Source organism: Thamnophis elegans, chromosome 7, assembly GCF_009769535.1.
Source record: "Thamnophis elegans isolate rThaEle1 chromosome 7, rThaEle1.pri, whole genome shotgun sequence".
Taxonomy (NCBI): Eukaryota; Metazoa; Chordata; class Lepidosauria; order Squamata; family Colubridae; genus Thamnophis; species Thamnophis elegans.
In genome coordinates this window covers 63641756-63658441 of record NC_045547.1, presented here as the reverse complement: position 1 = coordinate 63658441, position 16686 = coordinate 63641756, and the positions used below count along the sequence as shown (strand labels likewise).

At 36.5% G+C, this 16686-nt stretch overlaps 1 protein-coding gene across 1 annotated transcript in view; it reads left to right on the top strand.

The window, feature by feature from the left end:
• The window catches only part of GRM8 (glutamate metabotropic receptor 8), a 497152-nt gene that overhangs the window by 83323 nt on the left and 397143 nt on the right, over positions 1–16686 (top strand). The window contains exon 2 of the mRNA XM_032221399.1: positions 14158–14374. Coding sequence (XP_032077290.1) covers positions 14158–14374 — 217 coding nt within the window. The remainder of the gene's footprint in view (positions 1–14157; positions 14375–16686) is intronic.

Below are 16686 nucleotides of genomic sequence, written 5' to 3'. Positions count from 1 at the left end.
GTATTGAGAACTTGTTATATTTCAGATAAATTTCAGTGTTCTGAATTTAAGCTTTTTAGTTTAAAAACTAATAAATAGCAACTGGTGAGTTAATAGAGCTTTCACAGTGTTATTACTGTTGTGTCCTTGTAAAAAAAAAAACACCTGAAGAAAATGCACATTGACCAAACACAATTAACTTTTATAAATCTGTTATAAAGAAGGCTAACAAAACTCCACTCAAGAAATATGTTTTTTTCAAAACATTGGGTAGACCAAAATGTTATACTAACATACAGCACCTCCAACCTACAAAAGATTTGGTTTGTAGAATATTGTTCCAATGCCTTGTAGAAATCAAACCAAGCTTTGTGCTTAATTATCAAAGTTTTTGCAGGGATCAGTCCCAGTTCTTAAACTGGTAACCTACTTTGATGAGGAATTGAAGGAAACAATGAAATTGGAATGAAGGGATGGACAAGCTAAAATAATGAGCTTGAATGCTTTATGCTTTTTTCTTGCGAACCTGTAGAACGTTGCCTTAAAGCCTCAATTTCTTTTGATCTTAAAATGGGTTAATATACAAAAAAAATATTTCAGGTATATTGGCATTTCAGATAATGTTTAATAAGTGTTGGATATAAAAATCACCTCCTGCTGAAAATGCAATTCAGAAGTTGGAATGTTAATTCATATGGCTTGGATCAGTGGTGGGATTCAATTTTTTTTACTACTGGTTCTGTGGGTGTGGCTTGGTAGGCGTGGCATGGCTTGGTGGGTGTGAAAGGGGAAGGATACTGTAAAATCTCCATTTCCTCCTCATCAGCTAAGACTCAGGAGGCAGAGAATAGATGGGGGCGGGGGCCAATCAGAGGTGGTATTTACCGGTTCTCCGAACTACTCAAAATTTCCGCTACCAATTCTCCAGAAGTGGTCAGAACCTGCTGAATACCACCTCTGGCCTGGATGTGTCTTATTTTTGCCATACTTTGAGCTGAAATCCAAAGATTGATCAATCCTGGTAAAGAATATATAAAATGACTTGACTATGCCCTCGGCATTTGTAATTCATCAAAGCCTGGGGAACTGGTAATCTTTTTTGTGAATAATCAAAAAATTAAACTATTTTATATGGATGGGTGTACATCTGATTAGAACTAATTTGAACAAATTAGAACTAATTTGATCTGGAGATGTTCCATTTTTAACTTTAGATATTGTTAAGTTTCTCCATTCAAAAGTGGTACAGATAGTCCTCGAGTTACTGCCACAATTGAACCCCAAATGTATGTTGCTAAGTGAAACATTTGTTAAGTGAGTTTTGATCCTTTTTGCTGCAGTGGTGAAGTGAATCACTGCACTTGTTAAGTTAGTAACATGGTTTTTAAGTGAATCTGTATTCCCCACTGACTTTGCTTGTCAGAAGATCATAAAATCTGATCACATGATCCTAGGACACCGTCATAAATATGAACCAGTTAACAAGCATCTGAATTTTGATCAGGTGACCACGGGGGTACTGCAAAGGTTGTAAGTGTGAAAAATGGTCATAAGTCCCTTTTTCAGTGCCATTGTAACTTATAATGTTGTAATGGTCACTAAAGGAACTGTTATACAGGATTACCTGTATTCATTTTAGGGTTGTTCCTAGACTCACAGTTCCTGCTGTGGTGGCAGCTGTGGCCAAAAGGGCCTTTGGATATCTGGTAGGCTAGTTATGTCCTTTCATAGATCAAGAGATTCTTTAGATTCATGCCTACTGATTTCATGGCTCACTTACTGTAATATACTCTACACAAGCCTGCCCTTGAAGACATTTTAGAAGGTCCTAAATGCAATGATGAGGACATGGTTTGCTTTGGTGTGCTCATACAACACCTCTATGTTGCAAGCTGCAATGGTTGCCAGTTTGCTTTTGGATATGGTTTAATGTACTTTTAAAGGCCTAGAACAGGGGTGTCAAACTCAAGGCCCTGGGGATGGATTCGGCCCAAGGAATACTTAGATCTGGCCTGCAGTTTCCTTTACAAATTCAAGGCCCAGAGACTGTCCTGGAAACCACAGTGCTTCTGCCAGCAAATATGGAGCTCAGGAGGGCCGCCCTCCTGAACTCCTTTTTTGCTCACAGAAGGTTGCAGGAGGCTATGGCAGCTGAAAACGGAGCTTGGGAGCCTGTTTTTGCAGGCTGAGCATTTGGGCCACCACAGGTGCCCCTGACACCAGTGACGTCGAACTGGTCACATCCACCCTGGCCACTGGAGGTCAAATACAACCCTGGTGCGGCCTTCAATGAAATCCAGTTTGACACCCCTGGCCTGGAAGATATAGAGCAAAGATGTCAAGAGTAGTAGCCCGCAGGCTGGATGCATCATGCAAGGCCATGCCCACCCCAGCTCCATGGCAAAAACCTTGCAAAATGTCACATGATGGCAATGTGAGGCTACAAGTTTGGCACCCATGATATAGAGTATGGTTACTTGGGGGATTGCCTATTTCCCTTTGTGTCTGCCTGACTGATTCAATCCAACGTGGTTGGTGCATTCTGAATTCCTTTGAGTGCTATGCATGTCCTGTCCTCTGAAATGAAATTCTGCCAGAAAACTAGGAGGATTACACCTTGAAAAATCTTAAAGACATATCTCATCTCACAAGCCCTGCATTGGAGTGGTTGGTGTCTGCTGTTGAGTATATGGTGTATGATAGTGTATTGCTTATTATATATTTATTTTGTGCGATGTCCACAATATAATGGCTGTCTCTGTTTAAAATTGAATAAAATTAAATTAAATTATATAGTTAATTTTTTTAATGAATTGCTTTTATGTGTTGTATCCAGCATTTTAATTTAGTTCCCTCCCTCTTTTTCCTTCATTTGAAAAATTCATATTGCATTATTTTATTAACCCTGATTAAATCCAATGTAAGTTTTGTAATTGTTATTTAATTTAATACACAAAATAGAATTCAAAAGGAACATTTTATTGCAAGAGTGAGCAATTTCTTTAAGGCTAGGTGCTGAAAATCAGCTAGCTAAACCACCGAAGGCCACAGCAGGATATCTGTGACATTATAATCTGTTCGACTTTTTTGCTGTTTAATTTGTAGGCCCCTGCTCCAATTTTGCACCATAAGGTATTCCCTCTCTCCTATGACATATTTAACTAATCTTGAAGTACCTAGCTTCTAGAAGGCTGCTACTCTGGCAGATGTCATGCTCTCATCTCAGCTGTCCTTGAAGGCCAATATAGGAAGATTCCCTACTGGAGAGACAATGTTCCTGTGACTCTGGGCATACAGAAAAAACAGATTATGTGCTTTTCCAGTGTCCATATTACAGAGACATCTTACTAGCTTCCTCTTACAATTACTGCATAAATATCCAGGGTACATAGGACAATTTCACACCTCCCTGCAGCTTTCAGACAGCAACCTTGATAATGTTGCCAGGTTCTGCACTGCAGCTCTTAAAATTCATCTGATGATGACTTGTGCCATACAGTAGAGTTAATGTGCAACAGGGGTGGGTTTCTCGCCCCGTTCCAACCGGTTCGGTTGGAACGGGGCCGGCGGCGTTCTCGTGCACGCGCGCAGTGCACGCATGCGTACTAGCGTCTGTGCGATGCTCCAGCTACTCCTGGAGAATCGCGCAGGCGCTGTATGCGTCCTGTGCATGCATGGAAGTGCAGAACTCGTCAAAACCGGGTAAGAAACGCGTGCGGACAGGTGGACCCTTCGGCGTTCCCGGAAGTTACTTACTTCCGGGTTCGCCGACCAACCCACCCCTGAAACCCACCCCTGATGTGCAACTAGTTTGCCATTCTAGAATGTTCTGTCATTTGGTGTGTGTGTGTGTGTGTGTGTGTGTGTATGTATATGTGTGTGTGTGTATGTATATGTGTGTGTGTATATATATATATATATATATATATATATATATATATATATATATATCTCCATCCATCCATCCATCCATCCATCCATCCATCCATCCATCCAGTAACTTTCATGCTCCTCTTATACCCAGCTAATGCCCCTATTTTTATATTTTTTAAGAACCTTATTTTTATGTATACTTCTTTTTTTTTAGTATTTTATAATTGTTATATTTTTAGACTGATGTATTTTCTACGCTTTTTAATTGACTGTACTCTTCCCACCTTATGCTGGTTTTTGACTATAATAAAGATTTGATGATGAATCACCCATATCTCTTCAGATCCCAAATTTAAATAGTTACAATTTCAATTGTAAACTGTTAAAATTTTATAGTAGAATTGCACCTTGTTTTGTTAGCTGGATATCAATACAACAAACAAATAAATGGAATAATGGTTAAAGGTACAAATAAAGTAGGTTTCATGTTCATATTTTATTGTTATTTGAGTTTAATAAAAGACAAATTTGTGCTGGGAAATTCAAATATTTTGTCCCAAACTCCAGTGGCAACCCACATCAAAGCATGGGTGAACTTTTGAAATGGTGACCTTCAGAAATACAAAATTAAAGAATGTTTCTATTTGTTTTCCATTGTCTGGAAAACACATTGGTGCAAAACCTGGGAATCAGTAAGAGATGCATTTCTCTGAAAGATGCTGTTGATAGTTTTTCAGTTTTGATGGGCCTTGATTACTGCTTACAACATAAACAAAACACCAGTTGTCTCAGGGTCTCTGTTATTGTGCAAGTGATATGGTTATAAAGGTCTACATCTATAACTATGACAAGACCTCTTTAGGAATGCATAGGATAAAGCTCCAATGATGTGATACTTCTCTAATCTATTTACTGCCTTTACTTTGGGTAGCATTTTCTCAGTCTGCCCTGAGGTTGCCTGTGACAATCAATCTCAGATATGTCACTTGCTAGACATTATAAAATGATGAGTACTGGATGGCAAGAGATATATTGCACTTTGATATTCATGCCATGCAAAGTCATTGTAAGAAAGGTTAGAGATAAACAGTACAATGAGCTATATTCATTGATGATGGAAAAGAAGTACAAGAATAATTTTCAGCATGTATCTTTTTTGATATGATTAGCCAATACATCTGGAAGGGACAACCTTTTTGTTATTATTTCAGTGAAAGACAATGTCCTTGTTGAGAATGGCTTCCTGAAAAATGGTAGATGAAATTGAAGGACCAGTGGCTACAACTAAAAGACACAGGTCTCATTTTCTGCATCCTTTCCTCACCTATTTCTGGCACTCATTATTTCTCTTCTTCTGACACTCTTTCCCCCATAACTACCTGCACAAAACAGGCTGCTTGTGCAGGATGGGAGGGACGGAGAACATGAACCTCTCTTGTAAAGCTTGAATTTATCAGTTTCTTAAAGTTTTTGGCATGAACCTGAAGGCCTTTGCTGTACACAATACAGAATTAAAGGGTCTGAGACTCATCTTCATGTTCATTTCAGATTGCTTTCAAATGTTATTTTGGAACTTCAGGAGAATGTTTGATAAGCTCGAGTTTGAAATCAGGAATGCTTTCTGTGGGTGTTTTTTCTACTTCTCTGGCTGGGGAACTTTGAAGTGAATATATGATATGCATCTTTCCATTTGTATTACACATCGGATACACAGCAAATATTACGCCATACAATGTGTTATCCTTGGATCCTTTTAAAAATGTTTGTGGCTAACATTTCTGTAGGGTTTTGTAATCCACATAAAACCGCCGCCAACTGACATTAAATATCTACCTGATGACAGTTCTGCAAGAACTGTTGTGCCTCCCAGTTTAGGGTAGAGCTTTTTTTCCTTGATAGTTAAGGTAGATCATCAGAGCTTTTGTCAGTTCATCTTAGTTTTCCCACCAAAGAAATAAAACTGAGGGCAGCATCTATTTGCACTGAATTCTGAATCTGGTACTAAATGTTCTTCTTCATTCCCAGATTAGAATTACATTTGTTGGCATTAATTTAAAACAAGGAATATCACATTTGGGTAACAACGTAAGTGGCAGACCTGAGGTCCAAAAGCAAAGATGGCTTGCAGGCCTGACATTTTACACATTTTCCTAGCATAAAAAGAATGAAGAAAAAATTAAACTATATTCTGATCTTTCATTCATTCATTTTTTTTTAAAAAAAGAATCTTTTGCATAAGAATCTTAGGCATTCTGTCATGGCCCCATTACAGCCTGAGTCTGAGGAGGAGGATGAGACAGAATTATGGCCAATAGAGGAACAACTGGAGGAGAAGGATGAAGCAGAAGGGTCACCAGTGAGGGAGAGGCGGCACAGGAGAACCAGGCAAGGGGCAGGCAATGAAGCAGAGGAGTGACGGAGCTCCGGCAATGAGCAATTACCTCTCCCCCCAGATCCCTGAACATGAAGAATGGAGAGGAGGCGGGATGAGCACAGGGTAACCCGACAACTCGGGAGGAGGATGCCCCGCCCCTCTTCACAAGGCTAACCTGGGGAAGGAGATTTAAAGAGATGCTGTTGGGAGGGGTGTTTGTCGGGAACAAGCATTGAGTCCGTGAAGTCTCACATGCAGTTGCCGATGTCTGGATTTTGCTATACTTTGTCTTGTGTACTTTGCCCGGTTTGCCTGCCTCACTGGACTTCTTGCCTTGGTTGCTGCCTTGCTAACTTTGCTTGCTGGACTACTTGCAGCCAGAGGCTGTCGGGTGTGTGTGTGAGAGAGCTTTGCTCCAGGACTTGCAGTAAATGTGGGGACATTTGGGGGAAAGTTGGAGCAATAAAGAGTAGTTAGAACTGTTCTCTGGCTGTGTTGCTTCCATGCCTCGCCCCGGATCATCACGCATCCCCTACATTTTATTATATGGGTGACATACACGATTTCATTTGCAGCAGGTGCATTTTTATTTGAGATGAATAATAAATGTGACCTTGGAAAGAAATTAATACAGTTGTGGTTGCAAAGTTTCTAGAGCAGCCATGGGCAACTTTTTTTTTCTGGCCATGGCTTATATTTCACATTTATGTGTTTGTGTGGGAATTGTGGTAATAGTGATGGTTAGAACTACAAAGTGGATTGTTCAGAGGTGCTTTGTGATGAGCTCTTTCTTTTAGATCTCTGATATTCACACTTTGTGTATGTGTGTGCTTGTGTGGGGTATGGATGTAACAGTCCACTTTATGTTGAGAATTGCACCCTCATTGGGATCCTAAATGAGATATTTGTAACTTAACTAAAGGCAGCTGATGGCGCATATTTTGGATTATAACTTCCTTAGGGACAAGGAGCTGCCTAGTTTTGTTTGGAAATTCTGAAAAGTGCCAAGCATATTAATGTATTTTGTTATATACACTGATATTTTTAGGTGTTGGTTTTAGTACATTTTGGAATATTTATGTAGGTCAAATTCTAATACTAATTGACTAATTACACTTCCACAATTTACATGTACACTGGGACATAAATATTCTGAGCTTTGATATTTTTTACAAGGCGTTACGCCTCCCCTTCTCTCAAGCACAAATATATGCACAGAAATAAAAGCTTTCTGCAAAACTGCATGACATTTTCAAGTCTATGAAAATTTATGTGCATGATTTAAAATATATAGTTTAAAAATTCAGAAACTGATGAGGAAATAAATGAAAATGCACGCAGGAGTAGCACATCAAGATCTAGCAGATTTGTCTATCTCTGTACACATCATTACTATATAGCATGAGTAACATTATTGACTTGGCCTTTCTGCATCAAAGGACTTGCTACAAGTATTCTGAGTAGCACTGTGAGTGCACAGTTCTATTCCCTGTATAAGTTGTTGCAGCTAATATAGACCTTTGAAGTTTACAATCACAATATAAGCAAGATGAAAGGGTGAAAAGCCTGCTTTGATTGCTGCATGTCTTTGTTGAGTGTACTTAACAGCACCTCATGTAAAAAAATTCTATCCTGTAAAGGCATATGACAATTTACAGAGAGGACTAGTGCTGTTGTTGTTAGTTGCGAAGTTGTGTCTGACCCATCGTGACCCCATGGACGACGTTCCTTCAGGCCTTCCTGTCCTCTACCATCCTTCGGAGTCTATTTAAGCTCATGCCTACTGCTTCGGTGACTCCATCCAGCCACCTCATTCTCTGTTGTCCCCTTCTTCTTTTGCCCTCAATCTTTCCCAACGTTAGGCTCTTCTCCAGTGAGTCCTTCTTCTCATTAGGTGGCCAAAATATTTGAGTTTCATCTTCAGGATCTGACCTGACCAGATTCCATCTGCCAGCCAATGTCGGCTGGCGACTCCCCGGAGGAGAGCCTTCTCTGTTGCAGCTCCAGTCCTTTGGAACAACCTCCCCGTGGAGATCCGGACCCTTACTATCCTCCCAGCCTTCCGCAAAGCCACTAAGTCCTGGCTGCTCCAGCAGGCCGGGGAGCTGTTGAAATACCCAGCCCCACGGTAACTATGAATGTTGTGTATTTTAAAGTGTTGTTTTGTCTATTTATCCCCTTCCCTTGTTTATTGTAAGCCACCCGGAGTCCTTTGGGAGTGAGCGGCATACAAGACCAATAAACTAAACTAAACTAAACTAAACTAAACTAAACTAAACTAAACTAAACTAAACTAAACTAAACTAAACTAAACTAAACTAAACTAAACTAAACTAAACTAAACTAAACTAAACTAACCTTCTAAAGAGCAGTCAGGACTGACTGCTGTCCAAGGGACTAATACTGTATTAAGGGACAAGAGAGGACTAATACTGTAGGTAAAAATGATGGTAATTTTCCTTCTGAAGAGTCCATGTCCAAAGCTGATTTGATTCCAATGAAAAAATAATTGTTGTTTTTAAAAAAGTAAGTAATAAATACTTAGGAATAAAAAGGTAGTTAACAATTTGTGATAAATGTACAATAATACAACAAATTCAATAGCACATGTAAAGGGTACCCAAAATAATATGTACCCAGAACCCAAAATAAATTTGTCTGGAAGATTAAAACTAAACTGTCTGATTTCTTGTTGATATGATGTAAACAAATCTTTATTTAAATGCTATCATATACAAAAAAGGAAGGGATATGGTGATGATACAACTGTTCTCTCAGAAACCAAAGAAGGCCTGAAAGATCTGATTTAAAGGATTAAAGAAGAAAGTGAGAAATTTGGCCTCTTCCTGAACATCAAAAAGAACAGGCTCATGACCACTGCAAATAATGAAAATGTCAAAATAACAACTGGTGGTGAAGAGAATGAATACACGCAAGAATTCACTTTCATAGAATCATAGATTGATTAAAGCAGTATAGAAATAATGCACTGAATTGCACACGTATGGAAAAGCAATGACAACAGCCTGGCCAGCAAATGCAGATTTAGTTCACACTATCATATTTCCCATAGCTACTTTTGGTTTAAAAAGTTGGATCATGTAAAACTACACCAGGAATAAAATTGACTTGTTCCAACTGTTCTGATTGTAATGGTCAGTGGTAAAAGGAAATGAATCTGCCTAAAAACATGGTGATTAGGCACCATCAAAGGTCATGCAAACAACAAGGGCATGGATCACCTGAAAGAAACTATAAAAGATAGAACAATGTGTTGAGAACTGATCCATAGAATTGCTGATAATCGGACATGATTGAACCGATAGCTTCTCTCCTCCTCCTCCTCCTCCTCCTCCTCCTCCTCCTCCTCCACCACCACCACCACCACCACCACCACCACCACCACCACCACTACCACCACTACCTCCTCCTCCTTCACCACCACTACCACCACCACCTCCACCTCCAAAAGAGTGTGAAACTTTTTTCAAATTGTGCGCTGTTTTTCCCTAGTGCATTTTGAATGGGTATAATCCATTGGCTTTTTTCTGTTTCATTTCATACTACATTTCTGTTTGGAGATGAATTCATGACATATAAATTATATACATAATAAATAGATTTTATTTTTTTTAAAAGAATGGCAATTGCAATTTGCTCCCATCTGCTCTTATTTTCATAACCCGCCGTCTGTCTTTTGGGATTGCATGGCCTCAAATATTTTGAAATAAAGGTAATAATATTTTTGCCTATACCTTGATCACATTTACAATGAAGTCTTTTTCTTTGTATGAATTATATTTTGGATGTTAAAATCGACCTTTATATTGGGAATATGGAAAGCCATGAAACAAGGTACTTTTTAAAAGAAATTAAATTAGCATTCCTTCTTTTATCTAGTAATATTATTGTCCATGCTTAGAAAAGAATGTTTCCTAAGCTATCTGTTACAATCCATTCAGCCCAAGCTGAAATAATAGTCATTATCTCTTCTGTAACCTGTCCTGCACCAAGGCTGTAAACAGAATGGAGAATAGGAAATAAACAAGAAATAATAATTTAAACCCAAAGTAGTTACTGCTAGTAGTAATAATGCAACATTTCACAATAATTATGTCAATATTTAAACTGGCAGTGAGGAATCTTCAAGCAATGTAGTTTTTTTTCTAATTTTAATATTTGTTAACAATTAGAAACTCAATCTGCAAAGTTTTAGCAAATTTTATAGTGTTGAATAGCTACTATCAATTGAACGTTAAAGGATTAGAAATACAGTGCTAATTTCTTTTGTACTATTTTAATAGCTTCATGATTTCAACTTCCAAACAGAAATTGAAATATTAAAAGCTTGGAGTATTTGGTACTGTGCTAATTCTTTTAAAAGTCATATGATAAGGAAATAATTATGAGGTACCACACTTTGTATCATAGATAGTCATACAGTTTAGGAAATATTGATAACTGAAATAACTCAGTGTTTTGATATACATACCTATCTACCTACTTACCTATCTATTTTTCATGAAGGAGATTATGGATATAACCATCTATGTACATAGTTGAATTATGTTCAACTATGTGATGAGGAAATGCAAGAAATATAATACTTTGTTAAATTTTAAAGACTTTTTTCACAGGATAATTCTTCATTTATAGAAGAGTATATAACCTGAATCAAAATGTAACCTGAACTTGATAGGTAGTCAGTATTGCTGATCACTTTTCCAAGTACTGAGACTTTAGAATACCATTGTTGCTTAAACTTCATGAAACCCTAATAATTATAAGTTATAATACTTTTTTTTAAAAAAAAAAACTTTGTTTTGTGAAAAAGTCTTTCTGCCTCGGGTCTCCAGTGCTTTGACTTTCCCTTATAACGGTGAAAAAAAAATGTCCAACTCACTCTGGAAATTATTAAACATGTTTGAAATCATGAAAGATTAAGTCTTTAAGAACTTGTAAGGTGCACATCAAAGGAAGGGAAAAAAATTGCCAGGAAACATTCCTAACAAGATCTATTGTAAATTATTACAAGTTTCTGACAAGAGGAAAATAGTGTATCAAAATGCTGCTATAGGCCTATTGTACCATAAATCTTCAAATAGATTTTTGTCGCCTTGATCTAAACCGGTTTGTACTTGACTGAAATATAGTTGATGGAATTTCATTGCTATTAAATGGGATGAAAAAGCTGCAGGAACAGACAAAGTTGGCTCACCATTAAGCAAGAAACAGCAACTTCAGCAAACAGATTTTGGTGTCACGAAAAGGCAACAGATTGTTTGATACTTAATTTGTTATTGTTGTATTTTCCTTTGGTGTGCTTTTTCTGAGGATGTTAGTCTTCTATGCCAAAATAACTGTCCTCTTCCAGCTCAGGGTGCAAAATATCCTGGCCTGTAAAGAAGAAAAAAAGAATTAAATTCTGGTTGGCAACTTTTGAGGGTTGTCCTGCTTGTATCCTATAATGTAGTTCTGCACAGTATTACTGAAGGCATTTCAATTTTTACAAATGAATAATTAATAAGATGATAATAGAAAACATTTACTATCAGTATATACTTTAGCACAGCAGTAAAATCCACTATGCACATGCATAGTATTGAATTAAGTGAATATTTTGTGTATATGTTAATTATTGGATTGATAGACTACAGCACCTGTTCTGTTTAGAAAGTGTTATATTCCATAAATTTTTTAAAAAAATGCTTACAAACATGTGAGATGGGGACTTTTTTAAGCCTACTATCTAAATCCTTGACATTTAGATAATGAGATCTGCAAATTGTATCTGTTTGTCTGTCAAAAGATATCCTTCATGAATTTTGATAAAAATCTTATTGTCTTTTAATAGCTTTTTCTGGAACATGTATTTGACCAAATTTCTTGGCTTGTATGTTACAGCTCTTTATTTGTAATTCAGATTTTCATAGATATCTTAAGCATGAAAGATAAGTAGAATGATCTGTTAGTCAATTCTTCCACTATTGGAATAATTGGGGATTAATAAAACATTGTATTTTAATTACCACTTGTTGAAAAGAACAAAGCTTGATGGTCTTTAAGAAATAATAATACTGATAATTAGTGTGTGTTTACCCATGTAAAATATTCTTGTTGCCTTGTCCAATCTGAAAAGCCATTTCTTATGATTCCCTAGAGTGATGATGTTCCAATTTGTTAGTATTGAAGTGCATATTTTCTAACTTTTGTATATGCAAATTTATTGCCTGCTAATTAGTTATTGCTCCAGCAGTTTGTGTTGCTAGTAGTTGTGCTTACATTTGATTCATTAACTGTATAAACAAGGAATATATTTTGAATAAAGCCTAAAAATTCTGACAAGATCATCATATAGCCCACATAAAGAAAAAGGCAGGAAGGCAGGAAGGGAGGGAGGAGGGAGGAAGGGAGGGAGGGAGAAAGATGGGAGGAAAGGAAGAGTAGGGGAAAGGAAAGGAGAAACAGATAAAGTGAAATCAAGATTACACAAATTCTTTTTTCAAACTGAAATTATTTCCTGCTGAATAAATTTGTAATTTGTGATTGCTTCTTAATGTCATCAGTTAAACTCTGCTGAGAAAGTTTATTGGGAAATACCCAATAAATAGCCAATGTAGTAAATGATTACATTGATTAGGAATATTTTAAAGTAGAAATCCAGGAAATGTTTAATGTTCTAATACAGGGTATAAAACCCAATCACATCATAGGCATATTGGGGCATATTGGGACGTATACAATGTATTGGGATGTTTTTTGGCTTTGCGGGGTCTGGGTAGACGTGGCCTGGATGAGGCTTGGCGTTGTCTGGGCGAGCCGTATCTGGCCCACAGGCTCCCAGTTTGACAGGCCTACTGTGTTATTTTAATTGTTTTTATTTTGTAAATTTTGTTCACTGCAGAGTCAGTTGATGAGATTGTCCACTGCACAAATAAATAAATATGAGCCAATTTGTTAACCACAGTTAACTTAAATGTATAAAAACATAAAAACAGTTGCAGCTACTGATAGAAAATAATACAATTACAGTAGAACCTCTGGTCATGACCATAATTTGTTCTATAACTCTGGTTGGAACCTGATTTGTTCGTGGTTAGAAGCATTCATGATGAGAGGTTCTACTTTACTTACTTTCTCCTGGGCAACTGACTCAAGAGAAAAATTCTCTTTCAGTAAGTTAAATAATCATGCTTTTGCCACTGTTTTGTGGTGAATGAACAAAATGAATAAAAAATGAGCTATTTAAAATGAACAAAATTTGAAACAAGATTTAACTGTGATATTAATAGATCAGTTTAATAGAGTGTCATGGTGAACTAGAGGGGAAGATTCTTGTCTCCCACTTGGAAGGTTGAGAGTTCAATCCTAGGCATTGACAGTTTTTTTTTCTCAGGGTACCAAGAGAAAATATCTGGTACAAACTCTATGTTGGCATCAGGAAGGGCATCTGGCCAGTAAACCCTCAGCTTCACTCAGTTGTCTCGACCTCACTCCAAATAAAGGGATTTAAGGGTCGTAAAAAGAAAAAAAATTAAGAGATTACTTTACTATTTATGACTTGGCCTTGATACTATAGTCTGCTTTCCTGTCACATTTGTTCTTTTATATACAATAATCTGTCATAACTGGGAAATAATTTCTTATCTAAAGCTGTTGCTTTATAAACAGCACTTTTTCATAGAATCATGGCTTCTATGATTCATAGAAACCTAGAATTATAGCACTGTAAAGAGCTTTTTAAGCATCGAGCCCCATTCTTTGCTCCTTGCAGGAATCCAATTCCTCACGTATAGCAGTTGTCTGTCCAGCCTCTGCTTGAGCATATGTTAAAAAGAAGAGCCCTCTTTTTTTTTTTTTTGCATCATTATTATCTTTACAAGTCAACCTTTCGGTTTTTGAAATATGTTTCTCATACTGATTCTTTGCAGATACCTCAAATCAGCTATGCATCTACAGCTCCAGAACTGAGTGATAACACCAGGTATGATTTTTTCTCTCGCGTGGTCCCACCAGACTCCTATCAAGCCCAAGCTATGGTTGACATTGTGACAGCGCTTGGATGGAACTATGTGTCAACACTGGCATCAGAAGGGAACTATGGGGAAAGCGGTGTAGAAGCTTTCACTCAAATCTCTAGGGAAATTGGTAAGTAAATCTGATTTAAAAATTATATTATGGGTGTGAATTTTAAGTCCTGGGCATGGCCTGCATGATTCATATAAAACAAATGATATATTTCATGAGAACAAAGTGACATACTTGATGTGACAGCCCTCTCTACTCCTTTCCCTCCAGAAACAAATGCTTCTTTTTAATCGCTGCTTCTTAGAATGCTCAATGTAGAATGGAATCTTTGTAAGAAAAAGAAAAAGGAAAGTTGGCAGCTTAGGAACATACACATTGAATTGTGGACGCATGGAGTTCTTTTAAGTAGCTGGGGATCCTACTAATATATTGCATAAATGATCTCACTGAGGTCATTTCCACCTAGAATTTGAAATTCAGTGCTTAAATAAAGTTATCACTCAGAGAAAACTCTGTCAACTTGTTCCCCCCTTTTTAAAACCTTTCTGACAATCTGCCTGTTGATACTTCTGTATTGACGAACTGGTTGAAAATCCACTTTGGAATAATGTGAAAGTTTTCTTTGAGGCAATTAGACAAAGTATCATCATATGTAAGAAATTTTTGGTTTGAAGCACTGGTGTTGGTCATTTTTATGGCAGCCCCTAAAGATAATTTTTTTCTTCTCATTTGACTGACTCTTGATATACCCTAATTATTATTTTTAGGATAAAATATTTTTGATAAGTCAAAGGTTATAAACATGTTTCGTGCTGCTTTGGATCTCATCTATTCTATTTTAATTAGAATAGTTACTTTTCGTATTAAAATGACCCTGGATTTTAAAGAGCTGTAGATTTTTAGTAATTATAAAAAGATAAAAAGAGGTAACTATGGCCACGGTTTAAAGTGTGCATCAGTGAATTTTTATCTGATAAATAATTCTTAGATTACATATATAAAAGAGAAGTTCATGTGTGATAATTCTACTGTTGATATGACTTGGAGAAAAAAAATGGATATTTCTTTCTTTCAAAATAATAAGCCTGCCTCAAAATAATTTTTTTTAAAGATGTTTCGTGAGATAGGCTAGCCTGAAAGAAGACAGCTAAATTATGGACTACCTTTACAGGCTGAACTGAAATTTGATTCATGATATCTTATTCCACACTGGTGTTTAGAAGATATTTATTCTAAATGTGTATTAAAACAATTTCATATAAAACAAGTAGTGTGAAAAGTTATTGTAGATTCTGTTCTGACAAATTTTGGATAAGATATTTTTACCTTCGGATTTAGGAATACTGAAATGATGTTATGTTAAAATTAGTTACGTTAAATGCATAGAAGCAGAAATATGTGCCTAAAGCTACAGCACATGTTTAGCATGGACTGTATCTAAGTTGCAAAGACCTGATTTCTTCTGTTCAGTGCACTCTTCAAAGCGATTTTACCTGTTAGGTTGATTTCATCTCTTGGGTTGGGTATGCTGTGTAAAAATAATTGGAGTGCAAATGATGGGTGGATAACTCAAGCAAATAATGACTTGAAAGACTAAACTTCTGGTCCCAATGACCAACCCAGAGTGAATATGCAAATAATGACTTTTCTAAACAGAACAGAAGTTGTGAGTTCCCTGGAAGACTGGATCACTCATAAGCTTTGTCAGAACTCATTATAAACCAAGTTATTTCTATTACTCTTTATATGTATACATGAGCAAAATGTTCCTTCTTAGCAGTAGGAAACTTAACATATGCAAATACTTACTAGGATAACTCTAGGAAGCCATGCTCTTTAAACGTTATATGCATATTTTATATGTTTTATACAATCTTATACAACATTTTATAATGTTATAATTTTGGAATTGGGGAAAATACAAATGTGTTTTTTTTAAATTAAAAATGATTTGTGTCCATTTTTTAAAAAATAACTTGCAAAAAAAGTAAATTTTGTGTTTTGGATTATGATCATTTGGCCTTTTAAAGATTCAATTGTTGCTTCTTCTTGTCCTTCTTTAAATGATTTAAAAAGGAAATGAAGATTGTCAGCTGAAGTGCAGCATAATGAAAAGGTCAATGTGGGGTTTCAACAACATGTCACATTGTTATATTAGACATAAGCAGAGAGCACATATAAAGCAACAATGCACATAAATATTAATATTATGTAGGGGATTTATTATTGCAATCAAAAAATTCTTGATTTGAAAAGACAGACATGCAAATTATTTCTTGAAATCCTCTTTTCAGATATTCTTGATTTAAGGGCTTTTTCCCCCAAGATGGATTAGGCCTATATGTTCATTCTATGAATATGCAATAGAATAAATCATGGTAAGGTTTAATAATGTAGCTGAGAAGAACATAATTAATCTGATCATCTTTGAT